This window comes from Mya arenaria, chromosome 17 (genome assembly GCF_026914265.1).
Source record: "Mya arenaria isolate MELC-2E11 chromosome 17, ASM2691426v1".
Lineage (NCBI taxonomy): Eukaryota > Metazoa > Mollusca > Bivalvia > Myida > Myidae > Mya > Mya arenaria.
The window spans coordinates 36,035,395-36,051,185 of record NC_069138.1 but is presented as its reverse complement, the minus strand read 5'-3'; the positions used below and the strand labels follow the sequence as shown (position 1 = coordinate 36,051,185).

At 38.0% G+C, this 15,791-nt stretch overlaps 3 protein-coding genes across 3 annotated transcripts; 2 read left to right on the top strand and 1 right to left on the bottom strand.

The window, feature by feature from the left end:
* The first annotated feature begins 77 nt into the window (after positions 1-77).
* LOC128224275 (uncharacterized) lies at positions 78-1,720 on the top strand. The gene is made up of 2 exons (XM_052934080.1): positions 78-329; positions 534-1,720. The coding sequence occupies exons 1-2, from the start codon at positions 185-187 to the stop codon at positions 1,556-1,558; spliced, it is 1,170 nt and encodes a 389-aa protein (XP_052790040.1). The 5' UTR covers positions 78-184; the 3' UTR covers positions 1,559-1,720.
* A 1,497-nt stretch (positions 1,721-3,217) lies between these two features.
* LOC128223438 (uncharacterized) lies at positions 3,218-3,961 on the top strand. The gene has a single exon (XM_052932720.1). It carries the CDS (start codon positions 3,218-3,220, stop codon positions 3,959-3,961), a length of 744 nt encoding a protein of 247 aa, XP_052788680.1.
* Positions 3,962-5,458: 1,497 nt separating this feature from the next.
* On the bottom strand, positions 5,459-15,791 carry LOC128222956 (26S proteasome non-ATPase regulatory subunit 5-like). Its single transcript, XM_052932148.1, has 9 exons — positions 15,614-15,791; positions 12,712-12,856; positions 12,448-12,580; positions 10,608-10,711; positions 10,099-10,239; positions 9,321-9,432; positions 8,303-8,494; positions 6,819-6,928; positions 5,459-6,345 (listed from the first exon to the last, which is right to left on the bottom strand). The coding sequence occupies exons 1-9, from the start codon at positions 15,784-15,786 to the stop codon at positions 5,947-5,949; spliced, it is 1,509 nt and encodes a 502-aa protein (XP_052788108.1). The 5' UTR covers positions 15,787-15,791; the 3' UTR covers positions 5,459-5,946.

Below are 15,791 nucleotides of genomic sequence, written 5' to 3'. Positions count from 1 at the left end.
ATGCACCAATCAAATTGTTAATATAAAAAAATAATCTTTTAATAGTAACATTACAATGTTTTTATTTACAGTCAGTTGTGCAATACAAGATACGATTTAAGCGACTGTTGTGCAATTTAAACTCCACTCCGCCATCATTGGCGAGAGAGAACAGTTGGGTAAAAGCGAGAACACACATTACATAATGGGTTGTGCTATTCAATTCCCTCCGCTAACACTTAAAATGGGCCATATTGAAGAAAGATATAGAGTCGTTGGGTTGCCAAGTAGGAAGTTGGGAAAGAACCAAGTTTTTTCGTCTGAAACGGTGCCAAGTTCTTTTGACACAGGTAAGATAGTTCTCCTTATATGCAGTACTTTTACATGTATAACATCTAAAAACGTTTGTTCTTGTTTATACTAGTTTATACAGTATACTCCAAGCTGACCTGAATCATATTCACTTGATTTGTTCAAATTGTGTTGCGTATGAGTAACCGCAGGCTAGCGAATTATGGATATATTAAGATGTGAATCATTATTTTCATTTCCAGAATCACCGAAAAGAATATGCAAGAAAGGGCACCATTCTAAAACAATTGCTCAAGATATATCAACGACTCAACATGACACGAGTACCTTAAAATCTAATGACAAAAACAAGCATAACACGACGAAAGGCATGGACAGTGAAGGAACTCCAGTAAAGAAAAAGAAGAAATGGAAATCTCTTCCATTAACAGATGTAGGATTTAAAATGTCTCTCTTTCCTCGCCCAACAAGGCCGGAAATATTCGACCCCGACGAGGAAGAGCGGATTTTACGGACAATAGAACGAGACCTCGAGAGTTACGAAGCAACAGTAGAAAAGTACAGAGACTTGGATGCCACTCACACGGAGTTGTTCGAGGGAAACGTGTCTAAAAAGGACAAACTATCACGCAAGGACAAGCACCGACGAGTGCGCAAAGCAGGGAAGCAAGTTAAAGACAAATACTGTTACAATCTTAAAAATAATAAAGGTCGAAAGAGGTTGTTTATTCATCATAGACTATATAAACTTATTAATCTAGAGGAGAAGCGAGTATACCTTCATTTACCTTCTAACTCGAAATATAGAGAGTCCAACCTTATTAATCGTGATAACAGAAACAACAGCGAAACAAAATCAAGATTAAATGTACATGTAAAACCACCTGGGAAACCTCAAAACCTAAGACATGCTCTGGCACAAAATAACGCTGCTGGAGACATATCAACAGATCTAGTCAGTGTTCTTATAAACCTTCAACACAGAGAACTAACACCGGAAGACTATGAAGTTTTGCTACGCCTTGATGAATCCGTTGCTCCTAAAACTATAGATAAATCCACATTAGACAATTTTAAAACGGACACAGTGACGGTCGATGTTGCGGGTGACGTGTGCGCGGTGTGTTTGGACGTATATGAACTGGGGCAGATTAGGAAGTTCCTGCCATGCAATCACGTGTTTCACGCCTCGTGCATTGACATGTGGCTGGAGAACTCCTCCAGGAACTGCCCAATTGACGGGCTTCCGATAGATGAGCGCTCGTGACATCGACCAATAATAACTGCTTAAATATATATGTTTATTAATTTATATATGTTATGTTATATGTACGGGTTTTGTTTTAGAATCGTTTTGGAAATGATTCGTTGACCTTTATAATATTGTCAACGCAATTATGAAAATAAACAAAACAAATTACCACTACAACCTGTTTAAAATTGTTTCCCCCTTTTCTGTTTATAATTGCATGCGTTGCGGATGAAAATGGTTTCAGATGAAAATGCCTCAAAGATAATCAACCAAGTAAGATAGGAGATACACGATGACGGCGCGGAGCTGCAAACCTATGATGAGATGTCCACACGGTTTATTTACCAGTAGGAGCAACAGCTACGCTTCCATACAGACGACGATGTTTTTTCCACATGTAAACCCACGTGGTCTAGCTTAGTATCTCGTGCTGCCAGCAAACCAGTTTCCTTTAATGCACTTTTCATTCCAATATTACGCTTTAATAAATGTTTTATAATGAATTTAAAAGCCGTCTAGTCAACAAGCCAAATGATACGTCGCTATATAGCCATGTTCTTTGAATGAGGTATTCATATTTCTCGTAAATTATTTGGACGGTAAAATAGAAAATAGTTGAATATGATTAAAGTCAACGTAATTCTGGATCATTCCAGGTATAAACGCACGTTTTGGTGTTTCATGTACTGCAGTACAATTCTTAATAACCAAAGTATTAATTTAAAGAAACTCATGGTACGAAAACAGGCAACTCAAAGGACAGGGCCTCTATTCAAAAAGCATGATTTTAAGACATGAAACAAAATAACTACTGTACACACTTTATCCGTATTTAAAAGTTTTTCAATAAACTTTACATGTCTCCCGATGACGTCATACTAGAATTACAATATTAATGTTAAACGTGGTACTTTTTGAAAACATTGCTATACTGAGAGATGTTTTAATAATATATCTTAAACCTGAGAATACATACATGATGTATATTTGAGAGCAGAATGTACAGGTACATGTATATTGGCCTTCTTGTGAGCCGCATTGAAAGTCAAGGTTGCATCTCATCGACGAATAATTGCATAGAGTGTAATATTACATTAATAATGTATAGAAACGTCAATCAAAAGAAAAGCAAGTCTTTAACCTATTAAACAGAAGTTTGAGTTTAGAATATGAGGCATTCGAGTTAAAGTAATGTATTTATATTGAGCACTAACTGTATGGATGATATAATGACCACATAATGACCACTCAATGGTATGATACTATGAAATTCTACTACACCTTGTTGAATCTGTTACGCCTATAACTATAGATAAATCCGCTTTAGATACTTTCAAAACCAAACAGGTACATCACAAAGGTTTTGGGTAGTCTGGGGGTATTGATACCCCTATATATATAGACTATGTACGGTCTGGGGGTATTGATACCCCTATATATATAGACTATGTACGGTCTGGGGGTATTGATACCCCTATATATAGACATAGTCTATATTAAAGGGTGTCAATATCCCAGACCACCCAAAACCTTTGTGATGTACCCCTTTGTTAAAAACTGTAACTGTGACGGCCAATGCTGGGGGTGACGTGTGCGCGGATTGTATAGACGTATAAAAGTAGGACATACAAGTTCTTTTCATGTAATCATGTCTTTCAAGCCACGTGCATTGATATGAGACAAGCCACGTGCACTGACATGAGACAAACCACGTGCACTGACAGGAGGCAAGCCACGTGCATTGACAGGAGGCAAGCCAGGTGCATTGACATTAGACAAACCACGTGCACTAACAGGAGGCAAGCCAGGTGCATTGACATTAGACAAACCACGTGCACTGACAGGAGGCAAGCCAGGTGCATTGACATTAGACAAACCACGTGCACTGACAGGAGGCAAGCCAGGTGCATTGACATTAGACAAACCACGTGCACTGACAGGAGGCAAGCCAGGTGCATTGACATTAGACAAACCACGTGCACTGACATTAGACAAACCACGTGCACTGACAGGAGGCAAGCCATGTGCATTGACAGGAGGCAAGCCACGTGCTCTGACAGGAGACAAACCACGTGCACTGACATGAGACAAGCCACGTGCATTGACAGGAGGCAAACAACGTGCATTGCCATTGACAGGAGGCAAGCCACGTGCACTGACAGGAGGCAAACCACGTGCTCTGACAGGAGGCAAGCCATGTGCATTGACAGGAGGCAAGCCATGTGCATTGACAGGAGGCAAGCCATGTGCATTGACAGGAGGCAAGCCACGTGCATTGACAGGAGGCAAGCCACGTGCACTGACAGGAGGCAAGCCATGTGCATTGACAGGAGACAAACCACGTGCTCTGACAGGAGGCAAGCCATGTGCATTGACAGGAGGCAAGCCATGTGCATTGACAGGAGACAAACCACGTGAACTGACAGGAGGCAAGCCATGTGCATTGACAGGAGGCAAGCCATGTGCATTGACAGGAGACAAACCACGTGCTCTGACAGGAGGCAAGCCATGTGCATTGACAGGAGGCAAGCCATGTGCATTGACAGGAGGCAAGCCACGTGCTCTGACAGGAGACAAACCACGTGAACTGACATGAGACAAGCCACGTGCATTGACAGGAGGCAAACCACGTGCATTGACAGGAGGCAAACCACGTGCACTGACATGAGGCAAACCACGTGCACTGACAGGAGGCAAACCACGTGCACTGACAGGAGACAAACCACGTGCACTGACAGGAGGCAAACCACGTGCACTGACAGGAGGCAAACCACGTGCATTGACAGGAGGCAAGCCACGTGCACTGACAGGAGGCAAGCCACGTGCACTGACAGGAGGCAAGCCACGTGCATTGACAGGAGGCAAGCCACGTGCATTGACAGGAGGCAAGCCACGTGCATTGACAGGAGGCAAGCCATGTGCATTGACAGGAGACAAGCCACGTGCACTGACAGGAGGCAAACCACGTGCACCGACATGAGACAAGCTGCGTGCACTGACAGGAGACAAGCCACGTGCACTGACATGAGACAAGCCGCGTGCACTGACATGAGACAAGCCAGGTGCACTGACATGAGACAAGCCAGGTGCACGGACATGAGACAAGCCACGTGCACTGACATGAGACAAGCCACGTGCATTGACTGCAGGCAAGCCACATGCATTGACAGGAGGCAAGCCACGTGCACTGACATGAGACAAACCACGTGCATTGATATGAGACAAGCCACATGCACTGACATGAGACAAGCCGCTTGCACTGACATGAGACAAGCCGCTTGCACTGACAGGAGACAAGCCACATGCACTGACATGAGACAAGCCACATGCACTGACAGGAGACAAGCCACATGCACTGACATGAGACAAGCCACATGCACTGACATGAGACAAGCCACATGCACTGACATGAGACAAGCCAGGTGCACTGACATGAGACAAGCCACGTGCACTGACATGAGACAAGCCAGGTGCACTGACATGAGACAAGCCATGTGCACTGACATGAGACAAGCCACGTGCACTGACATGAGACAAGCCGCTTGCACTGACATGAGACAAGCCACGTGCACTGACATGAGATAAGCCGCTTGCACTGACAGGAGACAAGCCACGTGCACTGACATGAGACAAGTGCATTGACAGGAGACAAGCCACGTGCATTTGACAGGAGGCAAACCACGTGCACTGACATGAGACAAGCCACGTGCATTGACATGAGACAAGCCACGTGCATTGACTGCAGGCAAGCCACATGCATTGACAGGAGACAAGCCACGTGCACTGACAGGAGGCAAACCACGTGCACTGACATGAGACAAGCCAGTTGCATGATCCTGATTAATAACTGCAAGGATTAAAGCATAAATCTTGATTAATAATTGCAAGGATTAAAGCAAACTTATAAAATTGAAAGGCGTTTTACGACTTTATTATAATAACAATACAATGACCAGTGACAAGCTCAGCAATGTACAGTCTGATTGTACACAATATATATCTTACACACATATAGAACTTGTAGTATTTGAAAAAGTAAAAGTCAAATCATGTCTTATTAACATTTTTGTTTCTTAAAAAAGCTCAAAATGTATTTGATACAATGCTTCTACATGTTATTAAAATTCTGAAAAAAACAAAGTTTTTGCTTTATTTACTGTTTCTTTCAATTTTTCTGGAAAAATATTTACTCAAGTGCCACCTTACAAGTGATTGACACTAGAAGACTTATTTAATACAATTTTCATTTTTTTTATTTTTGATAAGTAACTGTGTAGACTTTTAAAGCAAAACACTTGAAACAGAACATAGGAGCTTAAAGAGTCACTTAAATAAAAAATATTTGCTTTTACCAAGACAACTGAATGAATGTCAAGTATATGTAGGCAAACACATGGCACAGGTTAAGAGTCGCCTTCCATTGCGACTTCTGCTTGCACTCTGATGAAGAACGGTCCCTGGTTACAGTACACCTTCAACTGTACAACATACGGATTTCCGAACACCTCCGCCACAGTCGGGGAGTTGGCCAGTGTCAACACAACATTGTACTTCTTCTCCTTACACTCTTTAGTTTTCTCCGTAGATCGGTTTAGCAGGTATTCCCGGAAGCCCGGATGGTTGGCCATGATGGTCTGTGCCCAAGGCTGGGAGGCTAGAGACTCAAAGAGGATGAGTAATGCTATGCGTAGGTCGGGGAAGGGCTGCTCGGCCAGGGACATCAGGTAACCAAATGTGTTGGTCCCCAGCTGGCCATACCAGTGCTCTGTGAGTTTGAGTAGCTCTGTGGTCTGGTCGGACACCTGAAGGGACAAGTTAGCATTACTACACACTCAACATGATTTCTCCACTATGAGCATCTGTCTGGTTTGATTAATGTAGTTAGTTTAATGTAGCATATCAATTATAGCAAAGCTCCAAATTTATACTTTATATTTGATCTCATTTATAGCTATGTAACTACATATACCTGATTTTGTGTTCTTGCAATTTCGGGTATTTATAAAATATTGCTTTTACTATTTCATTACTGTTTGAACCTGCTGCTATCACATGCATATTATACGCCTTGAATATGAATAAAAAGTTTACTGTGCAAATAACTTGCCACCCCTTGCCATCTCGAACCACTTGACAATATCTCCTTTAAAAGGCCAACTACCATTATTCCTATATAAATAGAAACCTTTTTTTTAATCAAACCAATCATGCTTTTTAATATTCATATAATTCTTACTGAATATAAATAAAATATTTAAGAATATCAGCCTCTTACCTTAAGCTTGAGGAGAGATGTTAGTGCCTGCAGCACGATGACCTTGGCGTCCTGCTGACCTTCTCTCAGAGTTTTCCCTAGACACCGCACACCACTGTCCATTCTTGACCCTGAAAATGTAACATGTAAATAGGTTACATTCAGTATTAGTCCCCTGGCTATTGGTGTTCGACATCTTAAAGCTGCTCTCTCTCAGTTTAATAGTTTTGACTTTTCAGCTGAATTTGGCATAAATATTTGGCATATCAATATCAGTCATATAAGTCTTATTAATATAATTCACTAAAGAATAGATTTCAATGGATTGGAAAACTGCTAAAAAACTCATAATTCTTAATTTAAAACGCTTTCAGTCGTAAAACATCAATTTACATCAATTTTTGCAAGTAAATATGAAAAACTGTCATCTGATTTTTTGTCAGCAGCCTTGTATCACTGTTATCCATATATTAATGCAAAAATGAGCTCATTCCATGATTATTTTTTTAAAAGTTGTCAAACTGTGAGAGTGCTCTATTAATAAACATTATCAAACATAAAATATATAGTTACAGGCTGCATAGAAGATACATGAAGCAAGTGTTAAACATATAACATAATTATATATTATATATGTTATATACATTAACATTTAAGCAAAGGTTCATAACTCCTCCTCCAACATTACCTAGGAGGTATTAGGTGTACATGTACAGTCAAACCCCGTTAGCTCGAACTTGTTTTGCTAGAATTCCACGTTGGCTGGAATTGGATGTAAAGGACCGATTTTTATTTACTGAAGGTAAGCATTTCTGATTGGCTTGGTTTTTACAAGGCTCTAGGTATTTTTGCTGTCCCCTAGGAGTTCTAGCCAATGGGGTTTGACTGTTTGTATTTTATAGTAGTACATTGAATTTCTTACAAAGACTATAACGGTGAATCAAAGAATCAGTAAGTTGTGTACGCTACTGTTGTAGAGGCTAAAATGAAATACATGGCCATGGTGCACGGTGTATATATCACAAGTTTTATAAATGTAAGATTAAGAAGTAAGCTATACTCAATGTTAACAAATACCATCTTTCAGATGATAAGCAGTATCAAGTGAGAAAGCTCTTTGTCTCATTCCACATAAAAACACCTTAAATATTTTGGCTTTACCCCTTAAGCCCGAAACTAAGTACTGCCAGAAGGATATCAAAGCTTCTTTGACTCCTTATTGCCTACAATGTCACAAGGACGTCTAAGACAAATCCTACACAAAAGTCTAAAGCTCAGTGCCTGAACTCCCAGTGTCTGAATTCAGACATGCTTACATGTATATTAAAAATATCATTATGTATCACCTCTATAAACTTTGATTGTGTAGACTTATACTTTCTTTTCTTAATTAAAGCTTTTAAAAGGGCAGTATTGTATTGCCAAAATCAATGAAATAAAAGGGCAATAACCAAGTGATGAAAACCATGAATTACCGTACTACTAGGGCTGTTATAAATACTCACCCAGTTTTTCAAGAGCCAGTTTTCCCTCCACCGAGCTGCCAATGAAGCCCACAGTCTGAACAGCTAGACTTCGCATGGACGGGTTGTCCGGAGCAGTAAGACTGTCGAATACTGTGGTCACAAACATCTCGTTCCGCGTGCATACCTCCTTGGGTCGTAGCCTGGCCACACAACCAAAGAACTTCATCAAGCCTGAAGATAGTTTTTTAAGTAATTTTTTAACTACTAGTATAACATTTAGCTCTCGTGTCACTGGTAATAAACACTTCAAAAGTTACCCTCTCATGAATCCATAAATACTGTACATGTAAATTGTTATTATTTTCACGAGTGTTAAATTTTTGTGAAACGATTTGGACGTAACTTTTAAACTTAGTGAAATATTTAATTTTTGTTACTTTTCAATTAAAAAATTGTAGAAAACAAAATAATTTATACCAAGAAATTAGCCAAAACCAAAATATTGCTGAAAACTTATGTCCGATATGGTATCTTCAGCATGATTATCTTCTGTATGCAGTTACTATGCTCATTAAGCCAACTTGTTCACATTGTCACTCAATGCCATTTTGTTACAATTAAATGTTAAATATTTATAACAATTTTGATAAACATTTATATGTTAGATGGTTAATTAATAATGAATTAATTTTTAGAAAAATAAAAAAAAGAGAAGAAAACAGTAGAAGATGTAATCAACCGTAGTAGGATTCCTACTCTGGGGACTTACATATATTCATTATGCTTCCATACATTGCATAAACACTTGTCCTTAATTGACGCAAAATTTGTCCACATTTAAACTAAACATATTGCAGAAAAAAAAACAGTTTTTGTTAACAGTTAGTTGATAAATTTGAAATGTCCAGGAACCCTAATTCATCTTGTATTTTTTTCATTCCTGTTTATAAACAAATGAGACCGCAAAAGCTGAAAATGTCTCTTTATCATAAGGTTGATTTATCATGTATAATATTAGAAAACACAAGTGACAAGCTGCAACAAGATGTCCACCTACCAGGGACGAGAAATGTGGCCAGTGGGTCAGACTGAACATTGGTCATCATGGTTTCCAGACTGGACATCACTCCACGCCCATCCAGGTACAGCAGACCATGCTCGGTGGTAGCCTTAGGAGTAAAGGGAAGTATTGTTAAAATGTGTATCAATGTAGCTTGCAAGGGTCAAAAGTCACACCTCATACATTATCAGTATTCTTCTGTTCATTCCTGGTGGAAATATGTATTTTGTTATGTCCATAGTGGAACAGAAGGGTAATTCTGCCTTAAAACAGAAGGGTAATTAAGTGAAAAACAATGCTTGTCTGTTTTTTCTTCAGTGGAAGAAGGGTACAATTCTATAACTATTGAAGCCAAAGATACCATAATGCAATACTTGTGTGTTATGCCTGAGGCAACATTTGTACCAAGTTACAGTTGAAAATCTTAATAGAAAAAAATCCACTCAATAATTTGTTCACTTTCCTCACTTTTCAAAAGCAAAACTAAAATTCTACCGTGTTCTATTTTATACGATGTGAGAAAAGATCAAGTCCCCTATAATTGATCACAATATCTAAGTGCAGTTTGAATGTGCTATATTTTCATATCTTAGAGTAGTTCCAGAGTACTATATTTTAATCATATCTAAGAGTAGCTCGAGCCCACAATATCTGATCATATCTCAGTGTAGTTTGAGTCTGCTATATGTTACCATATCAGAAAGTACCGGTACATGTTTTTTTATTCTGCTATATTTCATATATTTAAGAGTAGTTCAGGTGTGCTGTATTTTACCAGATCTGAGAGTAGTTCGAGGCAGTTGAGTTGCACAAGAATGTCATCCTTGTGTAGCTCATTGAGGAAGTGTTGTACAAGGCCACTCTCGGAGCTTCTCTGCAGGCCCATGTCCGACTGGCGGCATATTGCTACTATTGTCTGAAACACAAACCAAGCAAAATGTACTTAAAATATTTTGCCTGCAGGTTGGAACAGAGTAGATATAGATGGTTTTGTAACAGCCAAACTTGGTGATACTTGGACTTATTTAACAGGGGATTAATTTAGAATACAGAATAAGATTGTTTAGTTTGTCCAAGGTGTTCCATAAAACACTCCCCCTCCCCCATTCCCCCAGTTATTTTTTGAAACACTTAACTAAACAAGAACAGTAACAGGACCAAGACAAAATTCACGCTCTCCAAAAGAAAAAAAACAACCCATAAACATAATAGATGTTGGTGCAGACAAAACCTCAGCAGAGAGTGTATATTAGGAGACAAAGTAAATTAACAACCAAAGTTCACCTCATAGACGCGGAAGCGGATAACATCATTGCTGGCAAGAACTTCCTGAAGGGACGACATGACGTCTCCTCCATACAACACTGCAAGACCATCCTCCCTCAGGCCTAAAAATATACACGTGTTCAGATGTTGCTTATTAGATGTATAAATAATTATTTCGGAATCAATTAATATGCAAGTCTGACAATTCATGAAATAGATATAGTTATTAAATTTTCTGCATTAAATGTACAAAATAAAACAATGCATATTACCAGTTTCTGTGCAAGGAAAAAAGCATCTTTATGACTTCATATACTACAGTTTTGTACTCATAATTTTACCAAAAACTAAGAAATAAAGGTCACGCAAACTTAACATGTTCTTCATGTTCAGGGACACAAGGCAGATCCTTGAATCTCACTTTTCTTAAATTTTACCATTATATAAGGAATCTAAATACTAGGTCATTCAATTCAATAACAATAATCAATATCTTATTTACATGAAAGTAATTTGTTCCCATGAACATAAATGACTACCGTAAATAACTGCGTATAAGACGATAGGGGGTATTAGACGCAGGGGAAAAAATGTGAAAAATCCGAGAAAAAAACTTTTAATCTATGTTTTTGGTTAAAAGACGCATAGAAAAAATGTCAAAATCGTCCGGCATTTTCAGCCACCATGTTTGTTGACAGTGACAAACAAATTTTTTTTCGTGAAAATGGCAATGGTTATCTTTAAAACCATACAACCATACTGTCGAGAATGAAAAGTTATGTTATGCAAAAAATATTTGACAGTGCCCAACTTTGCTTTTATATAGGTAAGTTTGATTATTGTTTATTTCAATTTATTATTCAAAATAATATTGAATACCGTAATTCACAAGAGTTCGGACACCATAAATTAATTATGAATTACATAGAAAATTATCATTTTTACATTTTATTTACATGTTTGTTTAACCTGCCTTTTTTATGTTTGCTTTTTACCACTTATTAATTCATCCGTAGTAATCAATGGTCATAAACTTATTTATTACGCCTATAAGTGTAAATCCTTCATGAAGTTAATTAAAACACCATGCCCTGAACTGAATAAACACATTATATCGGCTTCAGATCAAAGAGTCACACTGTGTGACGTCACATAACTTACGAGGATCTCGTGGAGAGCATGGACATTGCTATGCAGGATTAATGTATAACTGTACGATTATTGATTCTTACAGTCTATAAGTGAGGTACAAGTTTGAAAGCTTATTGACAGATCGTTTTACAAACATGCCATGTCGATGTTTTCTTAATCCCTTGATTGCCCTTGTTGTTTGTTTAATCCTCAAATAAATATATCACACTTCCTTTTCAACAGGCAATAAATCGTTTAGGATGGGTAGTAACTAATTAAATTGTCACAGTGGTGTATACGGTTAGGTAATCTAGCCAGGCATTGTAAAGATAAAAATCAATAATCTTCGTCTGTGAAACTTGGTAACTATGAAAGTTATGATTGATGTCCTTTGGGTGTCCGAAAATTAGGTACGCAAAATAAATTATTTTGGGAAACAATTATGGGTGTCCAAATATTTAGAGTGTCCGAACTCTTAGGTGAATTACATTAACTTTAATCGAAAAATATTTTTGTTGAAATTATAAACGTCTTACGATATACCGTATCCCGAGTATGACGCGAGTAACATCCCTTTCTACATAAATCTAAACAAACTCTCGGCTTGAAATTGACCTCAGAAAAAAAGTTCAAAAAATTGTTACTGGGTATTATACGCAGGCATTTTTTTGCATCAAAATCTGAGGAAAAAAAGTGCCTCTAATACCCAGTCATTTACGGTACATACCAAGATTTGTGAGTACACGTTCTGCACATTTGGCGACCTCGAGTGACTGGTCAGCAAGAGCCCTGACGACTGCAATGACCACCTCCTCCCTGACCATCAGTTCCTCACAACAGTTCTCGCTCACACGCAACACCTGGTATGTAAAACAGGAATGCAATTTATGAAGACAAAATTACAACGGAGCAAATACAAATGCTAAATATTTCAGTTTAAAATGCATGAAAAATTCACTTATTTGATTTTATTATCTACAATTACATGTACCTCAGCCAGACAGAGTCTTCTGACTGGTATTTCATCATGTTTCAGTCCAGCATGAAGTTCAGCTGGGAATTGTGTCAGAACATGCTGCGCTGGCACAGGGGTCAATAGCTTTTTCAGCACATCACAGCACACTTCAATCTCTTCCCTGGCAAAAAACAAGGTGATTTCTACATTTTCACCACTACCTTCCAAATTAGACTCAAAAACCTCATATCATTTTAACTACCCAGCTCCTAGACTCACTAAATGTAACACTCTGTTAAATATTGATATATTCCATAAGATATACACACAAGATTGCTGTATATTTCAACTGAGTAAGAACTAAAAGTTCTTTTAACCCTTTAGCACATAGACAAGTGGCCAGATTACACCTCCCAGTCAATAGCCATCTTACTGATAAGCAGTCCTTATCTGTATAAGTACTTTTCAGGATATTCAAAAATGAGCAAATAATTACAGCAGTATGACCTTAAAATCAATATTACTCCAAATAATTGTTTCCAAATCTTTTTTATGTGAATACATTTTTTATAGGTAATTAATTTATCTAATAAATGGTGTCAATGATGAAATATAAAATTCTTTTATTTCATCTGTGAATGCATTTCCAAGATGGAATTGTAACATTTCTTTGAAATGTCATAATTGCATTAAATCAAAGGGTAATAATATGCTGGGATCGATCTAAATTTTATTATCCCTATCATAAAAAAGACACATCTGGATTAAAAAGCCGACAATTGATGTTCTTGTGTACAATACACAGAAATGTGGCAGGAATATCCGGTGTCATCCAGCTGAGAGATCCAGTCCAGAGTGTCTGTTCAACTTTATTACCCCCTCATAAAATTCTTTACAAAAAGAAAGCCGATAAATGTTTTCCAAGTAATGATTAAAAAGATCTAAATCATCAAACGCTTGCACAAATGTTGTTTACTTGACCTATTTTACGATTGGAACCATGCTGGCCATTGATTAGCTCAGCAGAAAATTTACTCATCATTTTCTCGATTCTAGGACATTTGCCCCCCCGGATGTTTGCCCCCCCGGATGTTTGCCCCCCTTTTGGACCATCGCGGACATTTGCCCCCCCGCCGTTTTCGAGGGGGCGGACATTTGCCCCCCCGCCGTTTTCGAGGGGGCGGACATTTGCCCCCCCCCCCGGTTTTATAAGTTTATACCAAGATATTAAAAATATATTAATTTATAAAAAAAATGAACATTTTTTTCTTTAACTATTTGTTCAATTTGTTCTTCTTTGATATCATGCAAACAGAGGTAAATAGCGCGATCGAGATTGCTTTAATTGTTTCTCATTAATTAACACTTCTTTGATATCATGCACACATAGGTAATTAGCGCGATCGGGATTGCTTTAATTGTAGTGTTGGATCGCACTTTAATACAAACACATGTTTGGTGTTGATAGTTTGTAAGATTATTAAAGTTATCGCAAATGTCCGCCCCATCGAAAATGGAGGGGGGGGCAAATGTCCGCCCCCTCGAACATTGAGGGGGGGCAAATGTCCGCCCCCTCGAAAACGGCGGGGGGGCAAATGTCCGCCATGGTCCAAAAGGGGGGCAAACATCCGGGGGGGCAAATGTCCGGGGGGGCAAATGTCCGTTTACCCATTTTCTCAGCTACTTATTGTTTCTATTGTTTGTAACACAAAATATTATCTACAAATAATTATTATCTTTATTGATTTCAATGGTAAATTAAACTGACATAATAATTTCATTGATTTACGCATCAATGTTTTGGGGGAAATTCCATACTGTACAGTACTGCCATTCCTCGAGGTTTTATTACGTCACAGTAGGATCTCACACCTGTGATTGGCAGTATAAATAATGACCTTCAAGTTTTAGCAGACGACATTTTCGAGGGAAAATCAATACACAAAAGGTTAATCTTCAGCTTTATAAACATCCGGAATATTGTTTACAAAAAGAAAGATGCAATATTGAAGTATTGAAATTACCCTATTTAAATATGCGGTAGATGCGTTTACATCCAGTAGTGTATAGGGTCGGCCAGATGCGTTTACATCTGCTAATGAGCTATGTCGGCCTATCTCGTATATATGCGCTAAAGGGTTAATGAGTGGAAAGCCACTTAGTAAATGAAATATGTTTCTAAATGTACCCTAATTTCTATACTTATATAAACCAAGGGGCAAGTTTCGGTTGACCAGCATGCAACAAACATTTTTGCAGTAACTATCAGGATAAGCTTGATTCAACTGAATTTACATGAAACAAGCTTATAGCAAGTACAAGAATCTTTAAAGTTGGGTATATGTTAACTAGAAACATAAGTTCAATGTATTTTCCACCATAATTAACAAACATATCAAAACAAGTTATACAATGTATGTGACAAGCACATGCTGAAGGGTACATATGCCAAATTTGCATAAATTAATTTTGTCATTAATGGATAATGATCAATAATGTTATGCTTATTTAATTTCTAATATTTTCAATAAACAACTAAAAAGCATATTAAATTTTTTTTATAGTAAACTTGCGAGGAATGATGTTCTTATTGCCAGACTAAATGCAAGCCAGGCAAAGACCTTGTCCAAATAATTGTACATGGACACATTTTTGTACAAAATTGTTATATGGCAAATGCTTCATGGGAGTTAAGAAATATTTCCTACAAAATAAGAAAAATCCTGTATTGAACGCAAATGCCAAGTTGGAACACAATCACAGAGCTCCACTAAGTTTACAGTGTGGCATTCTCTAACCCATGTACACTACACATTATAAATTGACATATTAACCGTTCAGTTCCGAAGAATAATGACACCATCTACTAAAGAAAACTCATAAACCTTGTATTGACCGGGTGGGTCACGATAGATGACTAGGCATTTTTGATACTTACAGATTATCAGTTGACAGACAGTCGAATACACTATTAAAAGACACATTAGCAACAATTGACCCAAGTGAATGAATAGGTAAGTTGCCTAGTAGTGATTTTAGATCATTTAAACTTTCCAGTTTATTTTCGCTGATAGGTAAATTGTCAATTAACGCCGCTATGGAGGCTGCCATTTTGT